The sequence below is a fragment of the Melampsora larici-populina genome (assembly GCF_000204055.1).
Source record: "Melampsora larici-populina 98AG31 unplaced genomic scaffold MELLAscaffold_32, whole genome shotgun sequence".
NCBI lineage: Eukaryota > Fungi > Basidiomycota > Pucciniomycetes > Pucciniales > Melampsoraceae > Melampsora > Melampsora laricis-populina.
The window spans coordinates 63,935-83,630 of NW_006768796.1; the positions used below are offsets into that span (position 1 = coordinate 63,935).

The following is a 19,696-nucleotide window of genomic DNA, read 5'->3' on the forward strand; positions in this document are numbered from 1 at the left end:
CTGTGCCTGGTTGATGATCCAATCAGGGCGAAACCTGAACCACCCAACTATCCATCTTACCACCAAGGGAGGACTCTCACAGAGTCTCGACTGCTTCGGGGACTAGGCTTTCTCAGGCGTGACATGGACATGGGTGATTCCTTGTGCCATCGTCACCACCCTACAATCAAATGACAAGATTGTCTGACTGCCGTTAGATGGGCCATCTGGCGGCCTCCAGACCACCAACAAAAGATTTTGTAGGCTGCCATTGATTGGGGAGATGATCAAGCAAACATCTTTGTTCCCTCCCATAGCCCCGCTATCCACCCCTTGTGGTTTGAGGCATTAGCGGTACACAAACATCTCAACCCAACCTAATAAAACCCATGGCAACCCAATTGATTTTTGGATTTTCAGTGCTAAAAACTCAAAATCAGTTGGGTTGCATGGGTTTTTTGGATGGGTTTTTGAGGTCGGGTTGAGATGTTTGTGTACTGCTATTGATGTTGAGGAAGATGGGGAGGAGCTCCCAGACCAAAGAATGGATTCTAGGAGCTCCCTGTTGTCAAAAAAAAGAAGGCATGGCTAGAACCACGTCTATGGAGACAAATGTGAAAACTGAAGTTTAATCTTGCAGCCTCCGGTTTTATGTTCCTTGGAGGCATTTCCTCTTACTGTCTTCTCCTTGCCAAAAGACTGGTAGAGCTCTTGCCGGTTTGAGATCTGGCTGAACGCCAAAATTCTGGCCAGTGTTTGGCCAGATATTTACACAACCATATTCACCCACATATTGCAACCAAAACTTACCCTGTGGTGTAATGATTTACCTAACTCCGCTACAAGGATATCTCTCTACCTGCACAAGATTTTAGTGTATGCAGGACTGTACCACACATGTAAAACTCCACAATCCCCCTAGTACTAGACAGTAATCTTCCCATGAAAGGAACAAAAACACACTCAACAGATTCAAGCATTAGAAAAATAAAATGACCAAAATGAAATAGACCTAAAATGACTCAGGACTAAAACCATTTTAGTTTCTTGGGGGGATTTCATCAAGTTTTTTTTGTAGGATGAAGAGAGTTTTTTAACTGAATTGTGTTATGCTCAGTCACCTGATGATAGAAAATATAGATATGTATCCCTACTAGACCCCATGGTAGGTATATCTTCCAATTCTTCCCATCCCAAACAAATTCTTGTTTACTTTGCATTTCCTGCATTTGAGTTTTGGGTTCACAGCTACAGGGGGTTCTTCAAGTAAAGCATTTGAAATTTCAATGCAACATAGTGTAACAGAAGAAAGAATATTTTTTAAGAATTTGGTGGCTTCTCCTGAAGGTTTAGTTAATGTATTTGCTGAACATCCTTGGGTCAAGCTATGTATCAGTGCTGTGGATGATGAAGGATTGAACAGGGAAAAGTAAGCTGTTTTTCCAACATATCATAGTATGAATGATTTGAAAATAATTGAAATAAAATCTCTTTTTTTGCAGACATATTGTTCCAGGTTGATTTTGTGAGCTATTTTCTTATTCAACTTCACTCTGTTTGACAAATTGCAAGATTTCCTATGACCATAATTGCAATTCAATAGACTTTGGGGTGATTGATATTTTACTGGCTCATAATTTGTCTCTTGGTTTCAATTAGCCGTGTTCAAACCTGACCCGGTTTCAAAAAACCCAGTTGACCTGGTGGACTTTTTGGCTGGAAGCTGTTAAGAACTGTCAATGGATACACAAAGTTACCACCAGGAAAGCAACTGGGTAACTGGGTTTTTGTGTCAATCGGGTTAGGTTTGAACACGGCTATTGAATATTACTAATCTGTTGTTTTTCTTCTTCTTGACATTTCTAAAGTGCAATGATTATGATGATGTTATCTAGAATGTCCTCTATGATTGTTCTTTTTCACAATTAAAACCGGGTTTTGACAATTTGGTTTTGAATAGATGATTTGGAAGTTGAAAACAATGTTTGTTGAAATGTGGAAGATGATTACAGATACAATCATGGTTTGAAAACACTTGTTCATTATAACACATAATCAATTTGATCAATGAAAGATATTCCAATTTTCTTTGAGTGAATATCTCATATACAGTGTGTTGGGTTCACTAGGAGTAATTATGATTTTCAAAATATCAAAGTGAATTATTTCCTTAAAACAATATGCAACTGATATCTTCAAAGTTGGATGGAAAATACTCAGAAGTTGATGGAAAAATTTGTATCAATCTATCCCTTGTATCTTTTATAAATTGACTTTTCCAAGACATGAACTTTGTGAAGGAAATTGCAAGGCAAATTCTCAAGAGCTGAATGCAATTGTCTATTTTGTGAATCACATGGTAACTTTGTGACAGAAATCTGATAACAATGAAGACATTTCCATAGCTCATAAAAATCAAAAATTCAACATTGAGGTGACTTGCAGCTAGTTGCTCAGTGCACACTTGTTGTTCACATCCTCACCTACATCACAAGGTGGATAAAGCCATGAAGCAGAACTCTCACATAGTTTTAAGATTTGTGTTACATTTCCTCCTATGTTGAAGCATTTGGTTGTGGTAACATAACCTTGCATAAATTCATGGTTTTTTATGACCTGATGAAAGGACATATGTGAGGTGGAATAAGTTGAATTTACCCATACACTACAGATAATAAATTTTGGGCCCCAATCACTAGACAAAAACATGAATACTTTCAATAGAATTTGGATCAATGATGTCACAGTGACAAAGAGGGTGTTTTACATGTGCTTGAACATCACATACATATGTTGATTGGAAGATACAATAGAAGTTATTGAGCCCCATGACCTATAGGGCATTCTACATCAGTCCAGAGTCTGTTACATACTGGACAATACATTTCAAGATCTTGTTTAGCTTCAGTTACAGCACCAGGGGTAGCCAAAGCATCTTCAGCTGGTATGATCCCCTTTTTGCTTGGAATATTGTGAATCAAGGCACCTAATGCTTGATTAAATGAGACCAATACCATGAAGACGGCCGTGAAGATGGTGAGATTCATGACAGTGTATCTGATTGGTTGACCAAGCTTCAATGAAAGACATATGTGATGAACAGATAGATAGAATATTTAGAGACTCACCAGGAAGCTAAAGCAACAATATTCAAAATCTATGTGTGGGTCGGGCTTGGCAGATAATCAAGAGTCTCTAAACGGATCAAAAGGATAAAGAGTGTGAACATATGGTATCAGGCCAGTCTGTTTAGAAAAGCATATTTCCACAGCTTGTGTAGAGGTGGCCAATGAAACCGTGAGGCAACGTACCAAGCCAGTGGAGAAGGTCACAAGAACAACTGAATATAATGATTGGATAGCAGTCCAGTGTCCAGAAAACCAGGTCGCCTTTTATATTTGTTGGAGAGCAATTCAGTCGCTCTTTGCCCCACTATTGTCTCGAAACATCATGGAACATGATGCTGTGTTTGCTTGAATTTTTTTCTTAGAGTCATATCCAATTAGATTTCAACACATGGAGATTACTGAGTCTCAAATGGTGGGGAATTAAATTCTGACTTTGAATGGTACATGTCCTTTGATCCAAGTAGTGTTTGGTATTTCCTTTGCTACATGTTGTAGAACTAATCACCCAATAGGGGTGATATAGAGCTTGAAGAGTACAACTACTGATAAGATAAGATAGTAGAATTGTCAAAGATCTTATTGTAAGAGTACTGATACACAACTAAAGACAATCACAATTGATTTTTAATAACTCAAGAACATGTGTCAAAGTATTAATAACCAATAATCAACACTCAAGCAACTGATAAAGAGAACAAAATTGATTACCAGCCTCCACACTTTTTAGTGTTATTCCCATAGATATAAAGAACAAGAGAACTATAGCAATCCTTTATAACCAGTATTCCAACAAGACTACATTACTAAATCAATTTCTCCTAATCAAAGGGGCAGATTTAAGAGAAACCACTATCAAGAGGGTGTTTTATTGTAAGTTCTGCAGTCTTGATTGCCAAATTTGATCATGTGTGTTAGTATATCTAAGTTGTTAACCGCATGAAATCCACTATGGGATGATGTAATGTACAATTCAACTACAATACTGCATTCTCAAGACACTACAAATTATGGAAAAATCACAAATTGACTTGAAGTATCTTACTGCACCTCACCCAGCACACTTCCATTCTGATGATCACCGTGGTGACCAGAAAGAACCAAAATGGATACTTCAGGTTTTGACAATGAGCAACAAGATTTCCACCTCTTGTTTGATCTTGGTGAAATTGATTGCGCAAAACACCTTTTTCAAAAAAATGCTGGTTTAGCAAGTTCAGAGTAAACAGGTACTATCAACAAGCTGAGATCTTGAGGGGAGAGGGAGAATTTAGTTGAAGGTGTTGAGTGCAAAGCTGGATGGATGCAGATGGATGGCTGTTGACTTATTTGATGTTCCAAAAGTCATAAATCAAGTCTTAGGCTTGCATAGATTTGAACAAGCAGAGTGCAAGACTTGATGTGGTCATGTGGACTGCAGGACAACAGGTTCATAGTGGACCTGTCTGTATTTTAGCAGTAAAGTTATGCTACATCACCTAGTCACTGCACCCATGGTGGGTGCTCTAAGAGCATCCACAATTGTTGGGTTAAGTTGTGGGAATAGTTAATTATTTAACACTGGTGGTATTTAACCTAAAGATTTCAAAATTTCCACAATGGTAAAATTTTAAGAAATCTGTAGTTAGCTTTGTGACAAAAAATCACTAGGCTGGGACAAATTCATCTCAGCCTACCAACACGTTTATAGAAGCAAAGATAAAAAAACACAAACAGAAATAGTAAATATGAATAATATCAGCAAGGACAAAAGAATATCATCATGGGAAGAAAGCCATAAATATATTTAGTGTGAGAGAAAAAAGAAGGGAATGAAACAAGAATGAGGTTATTCAAAAAGAAGGAACTACCAAGCAAGAAACTGAAGGAAAATAGAAATCCAAATTATGTATTGAACAATCATGAATCATATCAAAGGATAATTGCAACCAAGAATGATACTCCATATCTGTTCTGCTGGCTTGTGATCACCTTTGAGCAACTGGAATCCTTAGCCTAACACTCAGTGCCCGTAATTTTCAGACATCACAGTTAGCGCTTTAATCCACGTCCAAACTGTCTCATCCATCATGCTACCTTTTCTACTTTTGGTGATATTTTGCAAGCAAAATAAATATGAAAAAATCGTTTTCTATTTCACAATTTAAGTCAAAAAGGATCAAATGAATGAACGATAGGAAGAAGATTTTCATTTTACCGATTGGCCAATTGACAAGTTGACCATTTTGGACAGTCACATGAAGACAGATAGATCACATCTCTTCTGAGGCTAATCAGAGCTACTGGGTAATTTATTTTATTTTATTCACATCAGTCTTGTGCCTCTCAGCTTGGATAAGATTTGTTGATGAGTAGGTCATGTTTATCAGAAACCACAAAGACAAGGCTTTAAATGGAGATGTGTCCTGACTTCTAGCTGAATCTGTTACAATTGGATCTTTGCTGATCTTTGTGGCATCAGGTCAGGCAGCCTACAGAGGCCTATGTACAGAGCATGTGCGCGCATCAGTGCTCGGTAGGCCTTGTTTTGAAAAAGTCACGCTCGTCAGCTGGGACCGGGTGGACACCGCAGGGACATAGATAAATGTAGGGGTATGACCCGGCCCCGCAATTTCAGGGCCGGCCCTGGGGCCGGGTCAAAACCGGCCTCGGCCACGAGGTGCCTCAGATGGCTAGCGGGCAGGCACGGGCAGGCCATGGGTCGGGCCTGCCTTTAGGCCCGGGTCGGGCCAGCTGTTTGTGAGGGGATTCGAGGACACAAATTGAGTTAATTGAGCAAAAAGAGCAAGACACAAATAAAAAAATCTTTGTAAATGAGGACACAAATGAGCGTGCAGAAAGAATAAATAAACAAAAGACCATTAAAGAGTGTAGAGAAAACAATAAAGAAGTTTAGAATAGAAAAAAAAGACAAGCCAAACTACACGGAAAGAATAATCCCCCATGACTTGAGACAAATCTGAGCTTCAAAGTTCTGATTGGTCATCTGTGATCGATAATCAGACATCACCCTTGAACCAGCTGAAAATATCCTTTCTGAAGGACCACCCGAAGCAGGAATAGCAAGCATTACCATAGCCATCCGAGCAAGGATTGGCCAGTTTGAGCGATTAGTTTTCCAGAATACTAAGATATCGGTACGTTCATCCACAAGAGGGGCAAGAAGGTACTCCCTCACTTCATCTTCAAGTTGAACACATTTGCGTCGTTTGATAAAGTGGTGTGGTCTATCATCGTCATCTTCGAACACAGGGTCTGATTCGACGATTTCGATCTCAGGATCGAGAGGGGGTTTGTATTTGCGAGCTTGCTCGGTAAAGTAATTTATGAGTTGATCTTTGTCAAATCCGAGTTCTTCTAAAGTAAAAGCAGTCACAGCATTGAGCTTTCGGCGAGGGTCGAGAATTGGGGAACATATGTAAACAGGCTTCTTCAAAGCTAATGTGGAATATCGGACTAGTTTCTTGACCATAGGACGAATTGCTGCCTTCAAGTTGGTACAATCAGAAGCCCCCCATGCCTATGTTTGAAAAAGATTGGTTAGAAATTGTGTAAATATCCATAAGTGGTTAAGGAAAGAAAAACTTACTTTTTCGAGTTTTTCAATGAGCCATTGATAGTCGGGCATTGCTCGTGAGAAGGTGGGATAGTCATCGGCTTCAATTTCCTTGATCACAATCGCAAGAGGTCGGAGAAACTTGACTAAGTTGCCAACCAAGGTCCATTCGTCTTCGGTTAGGGCGAAAGGTTCTAAACTATCATTGACATTGCAATACGATTGAAGGACCTTCTTGAGTTCAAAGAATCGTTCGAGAGAATAAAAGGTTGAAGACCATCGAGTTGAAACCTCATGAATCAGTCCGACCTTTCGAGGCTGTGAGGAAGTGGCGATGAATTGGTCCAGAGCCTGTTTGAGCTGAGTGCTCAATCGGACTTTTTTATGGAAGCTGCGAATTCGAGTTAAGATTGAGTGGACTTCGAGATGCGGAGTAGGTTCAATCAAAGAATTAGTACCATCAGGAATATCGTCATCTTGAGGTAGTTGAGGATCTAAAGCACTGAGAGGATCAGGAGGAGTCTTGCTGTCAAAAATCGAGATTCCGGCTTTGGCGACTAGATTGATAACATGGGCGACACAGCCATGGAGGTTCTTCTCAGGATCGAATTGAGGTATGAGCTGTTGGAGTTCTCGACCCATGGTTTGATTGTTTGAAGCATTATCAGCAGTAATGGAGTAGAGTTTATCGGTGATACTGAATTGATCTAATGTGTGCTTGATGAGAGCAGCCATGTTTTTACCAGTATGGGCTCCATCGATTTCCTTCAAAGCTAAAACCACCGATTGCATTTGAAAATCCTCGGTCATCCAGTGAGCCGTAATTCCAAGCATCGGTACGCTACTAGGTGAAGTCCAAGCATCACAAGTGATGCTGATGTAGTCCAATGAAGCGAAGAGGGAAGTGAGACGGTTGCGAGCAAGACGGAATTGAGAGAAGATACCGTCGGTGATGGCGGTTTGTTTCGACATAATCGGGGCGACAGCTGGGTTAATCCAGGATAAAAGCTCGCGGAAGGAAGGAGCGTCGACAAGAGAAACTGGGAGTTCTTGATTAACGATAAGCCGGATAACTGCATTTGTGAGGTTTCTCCTGTTAAGAGATCCCATCTTGAAAAAAAAAGAAAAGTATGAGAAAAAAAAAGGAAAGTATGACAAAACTTGAATAAAAATTTGAAAACAAATATACTTACACTACTAGTCTTTCCACTTGCAGAAAAGGCTGTAAGGGTTTGTTGAGAGGTGTCGATCGGAGCAACAATGCCATGAGCACGCAAGAGATGGCGGCTCATAGATTTGGTACTTCCAGTCTTATCGATGGCGATCGGATCTTGACACACAACAACAGGGGCCTCCAAGTCTGGAACTGTGTCAACACGACCTTTGTTGGCACGGCAGACATTTGAGGTGGTGCCGTCCCTGAACGTAACGGTTGAAAAATACTGCCACACCCAAGAGGTACGGTTGGTGGCAGTATGTTCGGATTCGACGGCACTAGCCACCGCGGAGACTGAGTCGGATGGTGCGATTGAGTTAGAAGTCGTACTGGAGGTGGTGGACATGTTGGTGTTGGTGGTGGTGGGTTGTGGATCGGTGACCTCACGACGAAGGCTTCGTCGTGACATTGGGGTGGATGATGGGGTGTGAAAGGGTGCGAGGGTATGCGGAAAAGGGGTGGAAGGTGTCTCAACAACCCTTTCACCCCTTTGTTGGGCCAGGATTTTACGGCGGCCCTGGCCCCGAGTGGCCCTGGAACAGGGCCTTTGGCTCTATCATCAGGTTAGGGCTAGGGCCCCGGACCGAGCCCCGTGATGACTTCAAAACCCCTCGGGCAGACTCGGCCGGGCAGGGCCAGGGCCGGGTCATACCCCTAGATAAATGTCACGTCATTTTAGCTCGGCATGAATATATATCACGTGATCGTTGCTTATCAACACGCGACGCAACAAGAACCTCTGAAAACTAACCAACAACCACCACCCTCAACTCACTCTGACCTTCAACATACCGAATTGATGTTCCCTTCTAGAACAGTTCAAGAACCTCAAGTGTCAACAATCTCATTAAAATCGAAAGAAGATGCAGAAGCTGAAATCGAAAGATTAAAACAATATGTAGAAGATTTGAAACAAAAAGAAGAAAGCAAGAAACGTGCATCAAATGTACTTGTACCTTGTAGTCCATCTCCACGTAAGTTTTCATTCGAGAAAGTATCGTATGTTTGGGTTTCTAAAATGTCTGATTTGAATTAATTGTTTATAGGTAAGAAAAAACGTGAACGGTTCGAGAGTGTCCAGAGTGAAGAGAGAAGTTCAAGAGATCAGCCATCGTCAAAGTCAACTCATCGACCTACTGCTGGATCTTCTCGAACAGCTCTTCAGGATTCAAAGAATGTCCTAGTGGCTAGAGAACTTCTCATGACAGGTATGGCGAGATTCTTGTTTCCTGTCATATCGAGTTCCTACAATCAATATCGATGCGTCATTACTCATAAATCTCTCATAACCTATCCATCTACATAATAGCCCGACCCAAATCGTCATTATTGGATGGTATGAAGGCAGTACGGGAGAATTTGAAAATCAGTGCTACTGTGCGCGCCGTGCCACGAAACACATCATTTCTAGACCCTAGACCGAATCCCACAAGATCTGCTCCTATAACCCAACAATCACCTTTCTGTTCAAACCGAATCAAAGCCTCAGTTCCAGAACATGTAGTTCAACCTAGTAGTTCAAGATCGACTCTAAATGATGCGGAACCTTACAACAAATCTTCAACTGGTTTACGAGAGGCAGATTTGACAGTACGAGCGGAAATTCCGATTGGTCCGGTTGAATTTAAACCTCCAATTGGTGATCCTATCTTTTCGACTTTAGAACCGAATTCGAATGTAAGATTAAGACAAAGGAATTTAAGTCATGAGGATCTTCAAGATCATTTATATGGACGTCATATTGTTAGAATCAATGAATTATACAACATTATTAGGAAACTTGATGATTCCAAATCAAAGGGTGGTACGGAGTGGGATATACCCTTGATTGGAGATTGGGTCCTTTTTGCGGTCATTGGTGAAAAGGGAGACTTGAAGCTTACCAATCCCCAAAACTCTCAGCTGCCTCCTTCCGAAAGCAAATCTCTTGGTTCTAAACAAAAGGGAAAAGCTGCTCGGGTTCCTGAAGGAGAAGATGATGAATTATCCGAATGTCTTCGTCGGGATGAAGATGTACAACAAGCGACTAATGATGCTGAATTCAGTAGTGGTCGAATCCGACAACGTAGACATTACATCAACTTCAAATTAATTGATATGTCAAGCAAGAGTATCAGTCAAAGTGGTAGCGGGATGATCAACATGATCTTATTTGAAGCCGAAGACGTCAGCTCAACAGACACAATAGACATCAATGGAAATCCAACAATTCACAAAGTATATAGAGGTGGTAGTGGAGGAGCATATGAGAAATTTTGGAAAGAACAACCTGGGACCTTGATTGCAATCTTGAATCCAAAAGTGATAAATCAAGACCATATGAAAAAAATCCACTCCATAGTAATTCCAATGTGTTAACGATTACACCTGAAAAATTAGATAGTTTTATGGTGATTGGTAAATCTAAAGATTTAGGTAATTGTACGGCTAAAAGATTAGATACAGGTAAAGGTTGTGGAAATTGGTGTGATTTGAGAATTTCGGCTGATCCGGAAAATCAAGAAGATGTGACCAAAAGTGTACCAGTTTGTGAATTTCATTTACAGCGACAAATTAACAAAACCAGAGCTGGTCGTGCTGAATTCTTTTCTTCGTAAGTTTTTACTTTCACTCTTGAGCTTTCCTTTTGACTTCTGACTTTACTCGATTGATCTAACCGTTCTCTGACTTCTCTTGACTCGTACTTAGAAACTCTGGAATGAATAAACATGTTGGGGCTCAATTCAACCCTGCTGGAATGCGCAAACACGGACAGAATGGAAAAGCAAAGTTTGATCCTGTTAAGAAGACAGGTCTACTACCAGCCAACAAGAATGGTATGCGAGTGATTGATGGTGAAAGGACGTATGTTTGTCCAGGGAATCGATCAAATCCGAAAAACATCAATCCAGCCGTAAGTAAAAAACCTAGGTGGGATGAACCAATCGATACGGAAAAGTTGGATGCAATAAGACGACGTAGGAAGAGAGAAGCATCGGAGAAAGAACTTGAGGAATCGATCTTAGAGAAAGATGTTGATGGTGAAGTTAAGAAAAATGGGAATGGTGAAGTGAAGAAAAATCAGAGTTTGGGAGATCAATATTTACTAGATGCTAAACGTCTATTGAAGGCTAAATCAGAGAAACTCAAGGGAGTTGATCAAGGCTCGTCGCATGCTTCTGGTAGTCAGTCTTCTAGTAAAGCTCGTAAGTATTGGTTTTTTTGGTTCCGCATTGGATCAATTACTTCATTGAGTTTGGTTTTCTATAAATATAGCTACTCGAGCAAGAAAAACTTTTGATGATACACTGGTCGAAGGGATTGGACATAATCCTACTAAAGAGGCTTCAACAAGTAATTCCAAACCCAAAACCGAAGAAGAATCATGTAATTTCTTAGACCTTTTGGGAGAAGAAGGACCAATAAGAAAACTTGGACCTGATACCTTAAGTGTTGGTGCTAAACATGGTGCTAGACAGAATGGTATGTTAAAGAAAAAGACACAAGTGTCTCTTACTCTTGAGGAAGTTTCACGTTTGGATAAGTCTACTGTTGATGATGTTGGTAAAGATGATAAAGATGAAAGTGATTCGGATGATTCGTTGATTGTTTTACCACCTACTTGATTCTTTATGCTTGATAAGAATTATTGTTTAATAAGGATATAAAGGACTTTTTTGTAACTTCTTCTTGCAGTGGTAAATTTTGTTATATATATATATATATATTGAGTTTTTACAATGTTAGGTTATGAGTATGTGAAATGTAGAATGTAAAAATACGACTCTCTTTTTATTGATGGATCCTTAAGCCATTTAATCATGTACTGTTAGAGCTTCTTTATACTATGGAGGTTGTTCAACTTATTAATCAATGACTATTTTCAGATGCTTACAAAGGTTTATATTGCGAACTAATCTGATACCAATAGACAACAATCACTGAAAAACACGATAAGCCTGGCAATAGCTTACCTCAAGTCAAGGCTTATAGAGGGAAGTGAGGGCATAGGCAGACTTCAGGCTAAGATTGAAAGGCTATGATGGTTTGATTGTAATACTGTTGAAGACAATAAACAAAAAATGTTGTACATATACCCTGAGAAGAACATAAAGCGGCCACAGATGATAATCATCCCTCTTCCAGCCAAACCTTAAGGTATCTTTTTGCAAACTCTTTGAATAGTAAAAAAGGCTCATCAGAATGAAAAACAAATCAGGAGACTTGAGTCGCATCCAATTTTGAAGCTTCTTGTTCTCTCAGAAAGATTTTTAGTTTCAATTGACATATCAAGCTCATGATGAGATTTTAACGGTGATTTTTGACCGGAAATACAAGCTGTGACTTGAAAACAAGGAGATAAAACTCTGTCAGGATGTCTGCCTCGCGCCTTTTGCATGTCAAATGATCATTGTTCTCACTCGCATAGTATTTCAAGTCTGGGTATATTACAAGGGAAAGTGTTTTGGTTTTAAGATTTGGAAAAAGATTACATTGTCATTAAATGATTGAAAAAAGCATCTCTGGTGAGGTTTTGCTTGTGAAAGAATGTTCACGTTTTGGTTCCTTTGTTGAATTTTTTTACAAGATACGTTAATGCAATGTAGAAGAACTGTGATATAAGAGGAATGCGACGATAAATGAAACAAGTCAACCAACAAGTTTGAAAGTATAAGTAAAAGTAAAAGATTGACGTACGAAAAAAATTGGGTGTCAAAGATATATATAATTTTTCTTATCAGCTGCCAAGCCAGGAGCCATTTCCAAGATCTCTTTCCTATTCTTGATCATATCAAGACTCCATTGATTCATCTCATGTATAGTAACAGTAGGATACCATCTAACGTCTACACTTCTGATTGAAGCTTGAGGTCCAATAGCATCTTCAGATCCACGTAGAAGAAACATCATATTACAGATGTTACTAGAAGAACTACAAACGATAGCTTCTGAATTATCAACGGCGAATGTGATATCTCTAATCAAGGAGATTGTAAGTCTTTTTCTTAATTCAGGTGATGATGAATCAAACTTGGCTTGATCAAAACCATCATCAGTCAGCTTCACAGTGTCAGGCGAACTTAGTAAATGAAAACGTTGAGAAGGAGGATAAAATGATTGATCTTCTTCAAACATCTTTATGGCAGTCTTAGTATCGTCTGAGAAGATAAAGACCAAAGGTAAACTTTCCGATTTTTTCCAATTAGGTACGAATGATCTGATAACCTCGAAGAAAGCCTTTGGGTTTTGAGATGAAGTGGTGATACCTATGACGCCAGCAGGATTCATACGTTCTACTTCTGCCTTCTTGTCTCCCAATCTGAAATGAACTGATATCAATTTCTTTGCCATACGGTCATCTGGATCAAAGTTCTTGATTGACGATTTAGCAATCCTTCTTTGAGTTTCTGAAGAGATTGATTCTATCATTCTATCATGAAGGTTTTTCTTCATAACTTTTATTTCGTCTAAAATCATCTGATTAGGTCTCCAAATATGTTGAAACGCTTCTGATTTTGCATCAAATAATGATTTTAGTGAGTAATGTAAGTTTTGCGTGGCTGGTAAGACGGTTCTTTCTTCTCGATGATTCATCAAGTTCCAAACGGAATGTGCATCAACTGCACGTTTATTGAGAAGCCCTAGTACATATTCAGTATATCCTTGACGGCTAAACGGACAATTAAGGAACAAATGAGCTAGGCATCTAGGAAATCTGGCAAAGACTCTAGACATACCGATCCCAATTCCCGTAGACATGATCTGATTGATTTGAACCTAGGTTCTTATACTCGGTACGTGGGGTCTCTTTCGAGGGTGGTCGACACGGTAGTGGTGGTATATCGAAATAGTCCTATCCTTCGATTCCTGATGAGTGGTTCTTCTTCTGATAAGCTTGGGTATGGAGAAGACTCACACTTAGTCTTCCATATACCCATTTAGAATCATCTAGGACCATTGTGTAATTGGAAGCTGAAGCAGCGACCGCCGCCATGCTCTGTTTGGAAAGAAAAGTAATTTGAATGAACATCTGATTTTGTGTGCTTCGAAGTTCAAGGCAAGTTTGATTCTTGAATGTAATTTTAAATCTAAACCCACATAGAGACCCAATTCTGATCCTAATCCAAATGGGCTAATGAATTGATAAACAAAAGTTCTACTACAGTTGGGAAGTTTTGAAGGTTCAGTGAGAGATTTATCCAATTTGTGAATCACGCCGATTTTTCTTCTTGATGTGGTATACTTCTGATCTGTTTCCCTATAAAGATCAGTCGTTGGCTTGAGATACCGGAAAGAAAGGTTAAAACTTTTCAAAGTGAGCTCACGATTTTATGATGAATCCGCCCGTGGCGATCATTATTACGACGATCACTGTCAAACCCATGTAGAAGTTTGTAGATGAAATCGGTTTTTTTTGCAGATTCTTCAAATTCACAAAAACAAAGAGTGAGAAATTTTCTTATCAAGTAGATCGGTCGTATGAATCCGGCTTACAGTTTTTTGACCTCGATTTCTCTTACTTCTTGATGGAAGTCGTGTATTATCTGGTTGTTCATCGATTGTCATAGGTAAAAGAGGTCGATCCTCTACCATCATTTCTGTCATCATTGATTTGAAAGTGTTGAAATTTTTGATGTCGAGACGAAGGAATGTATTGACAGAAAAATTATTGCGGACAATAGTGGTTCTCTCTTATTGGTTTGCTAAGGCATTTTCGTGGTAGAGGCCTTCAATAGCCTTAGGAGGATTCGAGAAGTTCGAGAACTTGTATCTAAATACGTAGCAAGGCTACCTTAGTAGGACCCCGGCAACCTGTAGCAAGATATCCAAAACTTTTCATAAGCGCATAAGAGCATCCACTATCGTCTCTGTAAACGGCCTCGGTACGGTAAATTTTACTGAAATTTACAGTACCGAGCCTCAAAATCCCCAATCGTGTACAAAGTACACATCGGTACCTACAGAATTGGTCAAAAATCTGTAGAGCTCCAGTAAATCTACTGGACCTCTGCAGAATCTCTACCGAATCGGTATCCACCAAATCTACAGAATCTACCGAGCAAATCCATCACCACCTCACTCAACACCACCACCTCTGTCACATACCTATCGACTTCAATCACCCTCTTGACGATCAACTTTTCCGTGCTCTCATCAAACATCTAGTTTTCCCTCTCATCGATCGAGCGAATCCATCGAGATCCATCACCACCTTGCCCAAAATCACCCTCTACCATCACATATTCTTCGATTTCAATCACCGTCTCATCGATCAACTTTTTCAAGCTCTCATCAAACAACTTTTTTATCCTCTCATCGATCAACATGTTCATTTTCTTATCAATCAAGTCTTTCAACTCAACTCTTTCACCTTCTCATCAATCCAATTCCATAAATCAGGATGAATTCATCGAATGAAAACATCGTGTGATTTTGCAATGTCATCATACAATGTTTTCGCAAATCAATCACTCAAGATATATTTCTCTTATCAGATATTTGTTATGATTTCATTGCTTGTTATCTCTTTTTCTTCCTAGTAGTTTGTAAAGAAAAGTGGAATCAAAGGCATCGAGTCAATGAAATGGAGTCAGTGTCCAAATATTGTTCCCTTGTGCCACCCAGTTGTGAACATTGAGATCATTCATCAGATAACAATGGATCTCAGCATCTTGTAAATCTGGATAATTGGACAATGCTGTTGGTGTTTGAGCCAAGGTCTGAACAGACTTGCAGATTCTTTACTGGAGGCACGATTGTGGGACAAGGCCTTTTCTGTACAGTATCCACTGTACCAAATGCTGCAGAATGGTGTTTACAGAAACGATAGTGGAATTCCGTGCTTCTGTAAGTACAGACGGTGTACTTTACAGACACGACCAGTAAATTTACTGAAAATTTACTGTAACGATAGTGGATGCTCTAAGGTGGCATGTCGGATGAAGTCAAGAAATAATCGCAAAACACCTCTTGCCCAAGACGTTATACTGTCGTTCCCAAAAAGACTATCGAGATAAATTAGGTACTCTGGCAATTGATCACACGAGCCACGGAGTCTTCTACTATTCAGATTTGAATCTGTAATAATGAGGTTTTTGACATCTCTTTGTCAGAAACATGCTTATTTAAGAAGGTCTCGGAATACTCCAAGTCGGGGATAAAGATGACGAAAAATATCCGAGTGAGCAGTCTAGGCCGGAACAAAAAAAAAAGAGTATCCCAGAGCCTGTGGTAGATATCGCCCTAAAGTGCCTCCCAGTTTTAGAAGTGTGTTCGTCAGGACCATCTATGAAGAGAGGAGTTTGTAAAAAATTACGGCGGATCTGGACTCCTGGAGTGATGAGCTATGCTGATTTCGAGTAGAACCCCTTCTCGGGCTTGCCGGGGGCCTCCATCCTTTGTTTTTATTCTACCTATCGAATCTGTTTCTTCTGATACCAGTCTTTTTCTCCTGGCGACCTTTCATCCGAGATGTATGTTGTGAATAGGCTTTTAGACTACAGGAACTACAACTTTGCAATATAATTTTTTTATCAAGTTACCGGATTGACACAACTACGCCTGTGTCCTTTTACCTTTAACAATCAACTCCGCACTTGTGATCATAAATCGGACGATTGAAAATTCCTTCCTGCCAAACAAAAAAATAGCACTCCCTTTGTATCGACAGTTTTGGATCACTAATATTTTCTTATGCGATGAATATTCTTCTATTCGATACACAAGATCTAGTTGTGAGCTAATTAGAAAGGCTAAAAACATATCATATTTCCCTCGACGAATGCCCATCATCTAAAGGTTTTACTATCATAGACCAGAAGAAGCAGGTACAGACAAAACTTCAGCTCAGCCGAGACATATCACCAAGGTTGATGACCCGTTGCATGGTGTTGATCAGGTCCTTCTTACCTATTCTTCTTTTCAAAGATTTCTCTTTGCTTATTTTTTTTTTGCCTTTGTTCTACAATGCATCTTTGGTTGGTTCGTTTTCTTTGTTATAGATTTAAAATCACGTTAGTAATAAACTAATGACGAGTTCAAAACCGATTGTCATTCTGCCATTGTTTTCGTTTGAATTTGTATTTTCCACTCTTCCCTAAAAACCAACCTAATCTCAATTCTACTCTTCGTTAGATTGATTTTATTTTTTTATAGTGATTCTGATGATTTTCTTTTCGCACTTCTACTAAATTATAACAAAGACGAGTATATCTATACAATTTTTTTTAATTCCGACCTTTTCGATCTTTCACCTATTGGATTCACGAATCATGAGTGCTGGATCTTATAACGCTCACTTTGAGTCTAAATGTGAATCAACAACCAAACCACAAACCAAATTCTTTAACCTTTGGCGACTTAAACCTCATTTTGATGATTTAGAAAGAAATACTAAATCGATTAATGGTAACAGTAGTAGTTTTCGTAAAGTTAGAAGTCTGATCAGTACACCTATGAATCAAGTGAGTAGTAATAACCTATCTTGTCCACCACCTTTGGTTTGCGATCAGATAAAGAAGATCACTGATGGTTTTGGTTTTTTCTTTTCTTTAGATTCAGTTAAAAGATATTTTAAAAGGTGAACATTTACCACCCTTGACTTTAAAAGAATTTGAAGATTACCTTATTCATGTTGAGAAGAGTCCAGAGAATTTGTGAGTTTGGTTTTGGCTTTTCTATAACTCTATGAAAATGATGTGATCACTGATGTTGTTGAACCTATCCATTCTTTGCTTGATCATGATACTATTACCTGACATGGCTCCTTCTTATAAGATTCTTCTATCTGTATGTTCAACGTCAATTCAAGACTAATGAGGTTTTCATAAAACGCGCTTTTGAAGCTTGACGCTGACTGTCTTCTTCAAAATATGTAGATGGCTTCAAGATTATACGCGTTACTATCGTCAATGGGAAAAAAGCTTAGCACAACACTCATCCGAAAAAGCCAGTAGATCAAAAGAAATCTCACAAGATACACCATGTTATAAAAATTCCTCAAGAAGTCCTCGATTTGATCATCAACCATTTTCACCCATCAATTTCGAAATCTCAAATCAACATACCAACATTTCACTTCATACACCTTTACCACAAGATTTACTTATTTCAAAATCGATTGCAGTGCAAACGTTTTTCAATTCGAACTCGATTCTAGAACTTAACCTTTCATACGAAGTTAAAAGGAAGATTCTGTTAGATATCTTGGTGACCTCTGATCCTTCAATCTTTCGACATGTTAGAGAAGAAACTTTTTTGATGTTAGAAGAAAGTATGAGACGTTGGTTGATCCGTACTGAGGGAAATGCTGATGATAGTAGGTAAGTAAACTAACTATCAACTCATCTTCCTGCTCTTAATCACAGTCCCTAACTCAACGAGCGCAATCTTATCAATCACTTCACAGGATTGCATTTGCAATATGCTTAGGCTTAACAGGCATCACCCTCTCAATCCTCATCGTCTCCCTAATCCTCATCAACCCATCACAAAGATATCTAAGACTACTGATCACTCCTTTATTTTGGCTATCATTGAGTACATTGGTTTCAGGTTTATATCGTACTTGTCCTATCATCTATCTCTTTGGATCGTATCGACAAATCCATTCTTGGGAATTATTAAAAGGAGTTCCTGATCCTAATGAAGTGAATTTCATCACGCTCAAGAACACTTCAATCTTTTTCAAATTCGGATCACCTACTAGATCTGATCATTCTGAAGAAACAGATCTCACTCATCCAAGACTTTCACCCGTCCTAATCAGTTATGGAAACCTATCAGCAAACCATCCAAACCAATTAGACCCCTTAAACTTCTTTCAAGAATCAAATAAATTAACGTCTCATCATCAAACTTGGTTTAAACTAAGACCTGAACTACCCAAGACTTCTGTCTTTTCTCCTTTAACTAAAATCATCAGTCCTATTGTCAAAGATGCATTGAAGTTAAATATTATTAAAAGTTTGGTTTGGGCTTCTCTCTTGACTCTTTTTTGGTGTTTTGGTTTAGTGTTTGAAGCTAAACTTCAACTTACAAATCGTTCTGATTAAATCAATTATACTTCATTCTCTTACTGGTTTATATGATTTATCAATTTTCTTTTTTTTGGGATTCGGATTAAAGATTCTAGATTATCTTCTTTTCTTTTCACTTTTTTTCTTTGTGTTCTGAAGCTGACCATGAGTCATTCCAAGTCCACAATCGTATCTCTGATTCCAAAAACATTTATGATTTATTTTTTCAACACTCATGTACATACTTATCGAATCCTTCAATGATTTTATTATATGCTCTTGATTTTTTTTCATTTCAATTTAGGTGATTTTTTACTTGATTCCTATCAATCCTTGTTCATGAAATGTATATAGTTGTCAAATATAGCTTCTTATCATTCTTTGATTCTTAGGCGATTGGACATTCTTTTTGATGTAAGAGTTTGTGTTTAAGAGTCAGAGAAATCTTTTCAAGTCAACCTCTATTACTCGAGGGGGAAACGCGCCCAATGCATTGAACCAACTGGTGTTCACTGTTCAGTCATAGCGATGCCATGAGGGGTATACTTCTATCACGATTCACGATTCATCACTGCCAGCATTAAATAGGTTCCCTGGTCGGAACATGACCTAGGCTGGGAATATCATTGAGAGAAGAATGGAGCATCACATCATCTCGCACTGCACATCTGAGCCATAAAGCATACACTACATATGTGCAAACATCTGAGTAAATCCTTAGCTATCAGCTACATACAGGTCCGCTCAGTTATCTGATCATCTAGATAAGAAAATCATGTGTAATACATGCTGTAACTTTGTTCAGATTGAGACACACATTTCA

General features: G+C 39.0%; 5 protein-coding genes across 5 annotated transcripts; 2 read left to right on the forward strand and 3 right to left on the reverse strand.

Moving 5' to 3' along the window:
* Positions 1-2,795: 2,795 nt before the first annotated feature.
* On the reverse strand, positions 2,796-3,026 carry MELLADRAFT_124518 (uncharacterized protein; the record flags this gene model as incomplete). Its single annotated transcript, XM_007412772.1, has 1 exon — positions 2,796-3,026. The coding sequence occupies one exon, from the start codon at positions 3,024-3,026 to the stop codon at positions 2,796-2,798; it is 231 nt and encodes a 76-aa protein (XP_007412834.1).
* Positions 3,027-8,675: 5,649 nt separating this feature from the next.
* MELLADRAFT_89687 (uncharacterized protein) lies at positions 8,676-11,481 on the forward strand (the record flags this gene model as incomplete). The annotated part of the gene is made up of 6 exons (XM_007412627.1): positions 8,676-8,850; positions 8,923-9,084; positions 9,186-10,229; positions 10,286-10,469; positions 10,565-11,061; positions 11,132-11,481. The coding sequence occupies 6 exons, from the start codon at positions 8,676-8,678 to the stop codon at positions 11,479-11,481; spliced, it is 2,412 nt and encodes an 803-aa protein (XP_007412689.1).
* Positions 11,482-12,329: 848 nt separating this feature from the next.
* Positions 12,330-13,085, reverse strand: MELLADRAFT_75237 (uncharacterized protein; the record flags this gene model as incomplete). The annotated part of the gene is made up of 2 exons (XM_007412771.1): positions 12,330-12,467; positions 12,554-13,085. One exon carries the CDS (start codon positions 12,989-12,991, stop codon positions 12,569-12,571), a length of 423 nt encoding a protein of 140 aa, XP_007412833.1.
* MELLADRAFT_89688 (uncharacterized protein) lies at positions 13,059-14,464 on the reverse strand (the record flags this gene model as incomplete). The annotated part of the gene is made up of 7 exons (XM_007412770.1): positions 13,059-13,081; positions 13,123-13,526; positions 13,594-13,709; positions 13,773-13,853; positions 13,955-14,114; positions 14,182-14,279; positions 14,351-14,464. 7 exons carry the CDS (start codon positions 14,462-14,464, stop codon positions 13,059-13,061), a joined length of 996 nt encoding a protein of 331 aa, XP_007412832.1.
* Positions 14,465-17,127: 2,663 nt separating this feature from the next.
* On the forward strand, positions 17,128-18,909 carry MELLADRAFT_65176 (uncharacterized protein; the record flags this gene model as incomplete). Its single annotated transcript, XM_007412628.1, has 4 exons — positions 17,128-17,319; positions 17,411-17,511; positions 17,734-18,177; positions 18,264-18,909. The coding sequence occupies 4 exons, from the start codon at positions 17,128-17,130 to the stop codon at positions 18,907-18,909; spliced, it is 1,383 nt and encodes a 460-aa protein (XP_007412690.1).
* Positions 18,910-19,696: the final 787 nt, after the last annotated feature.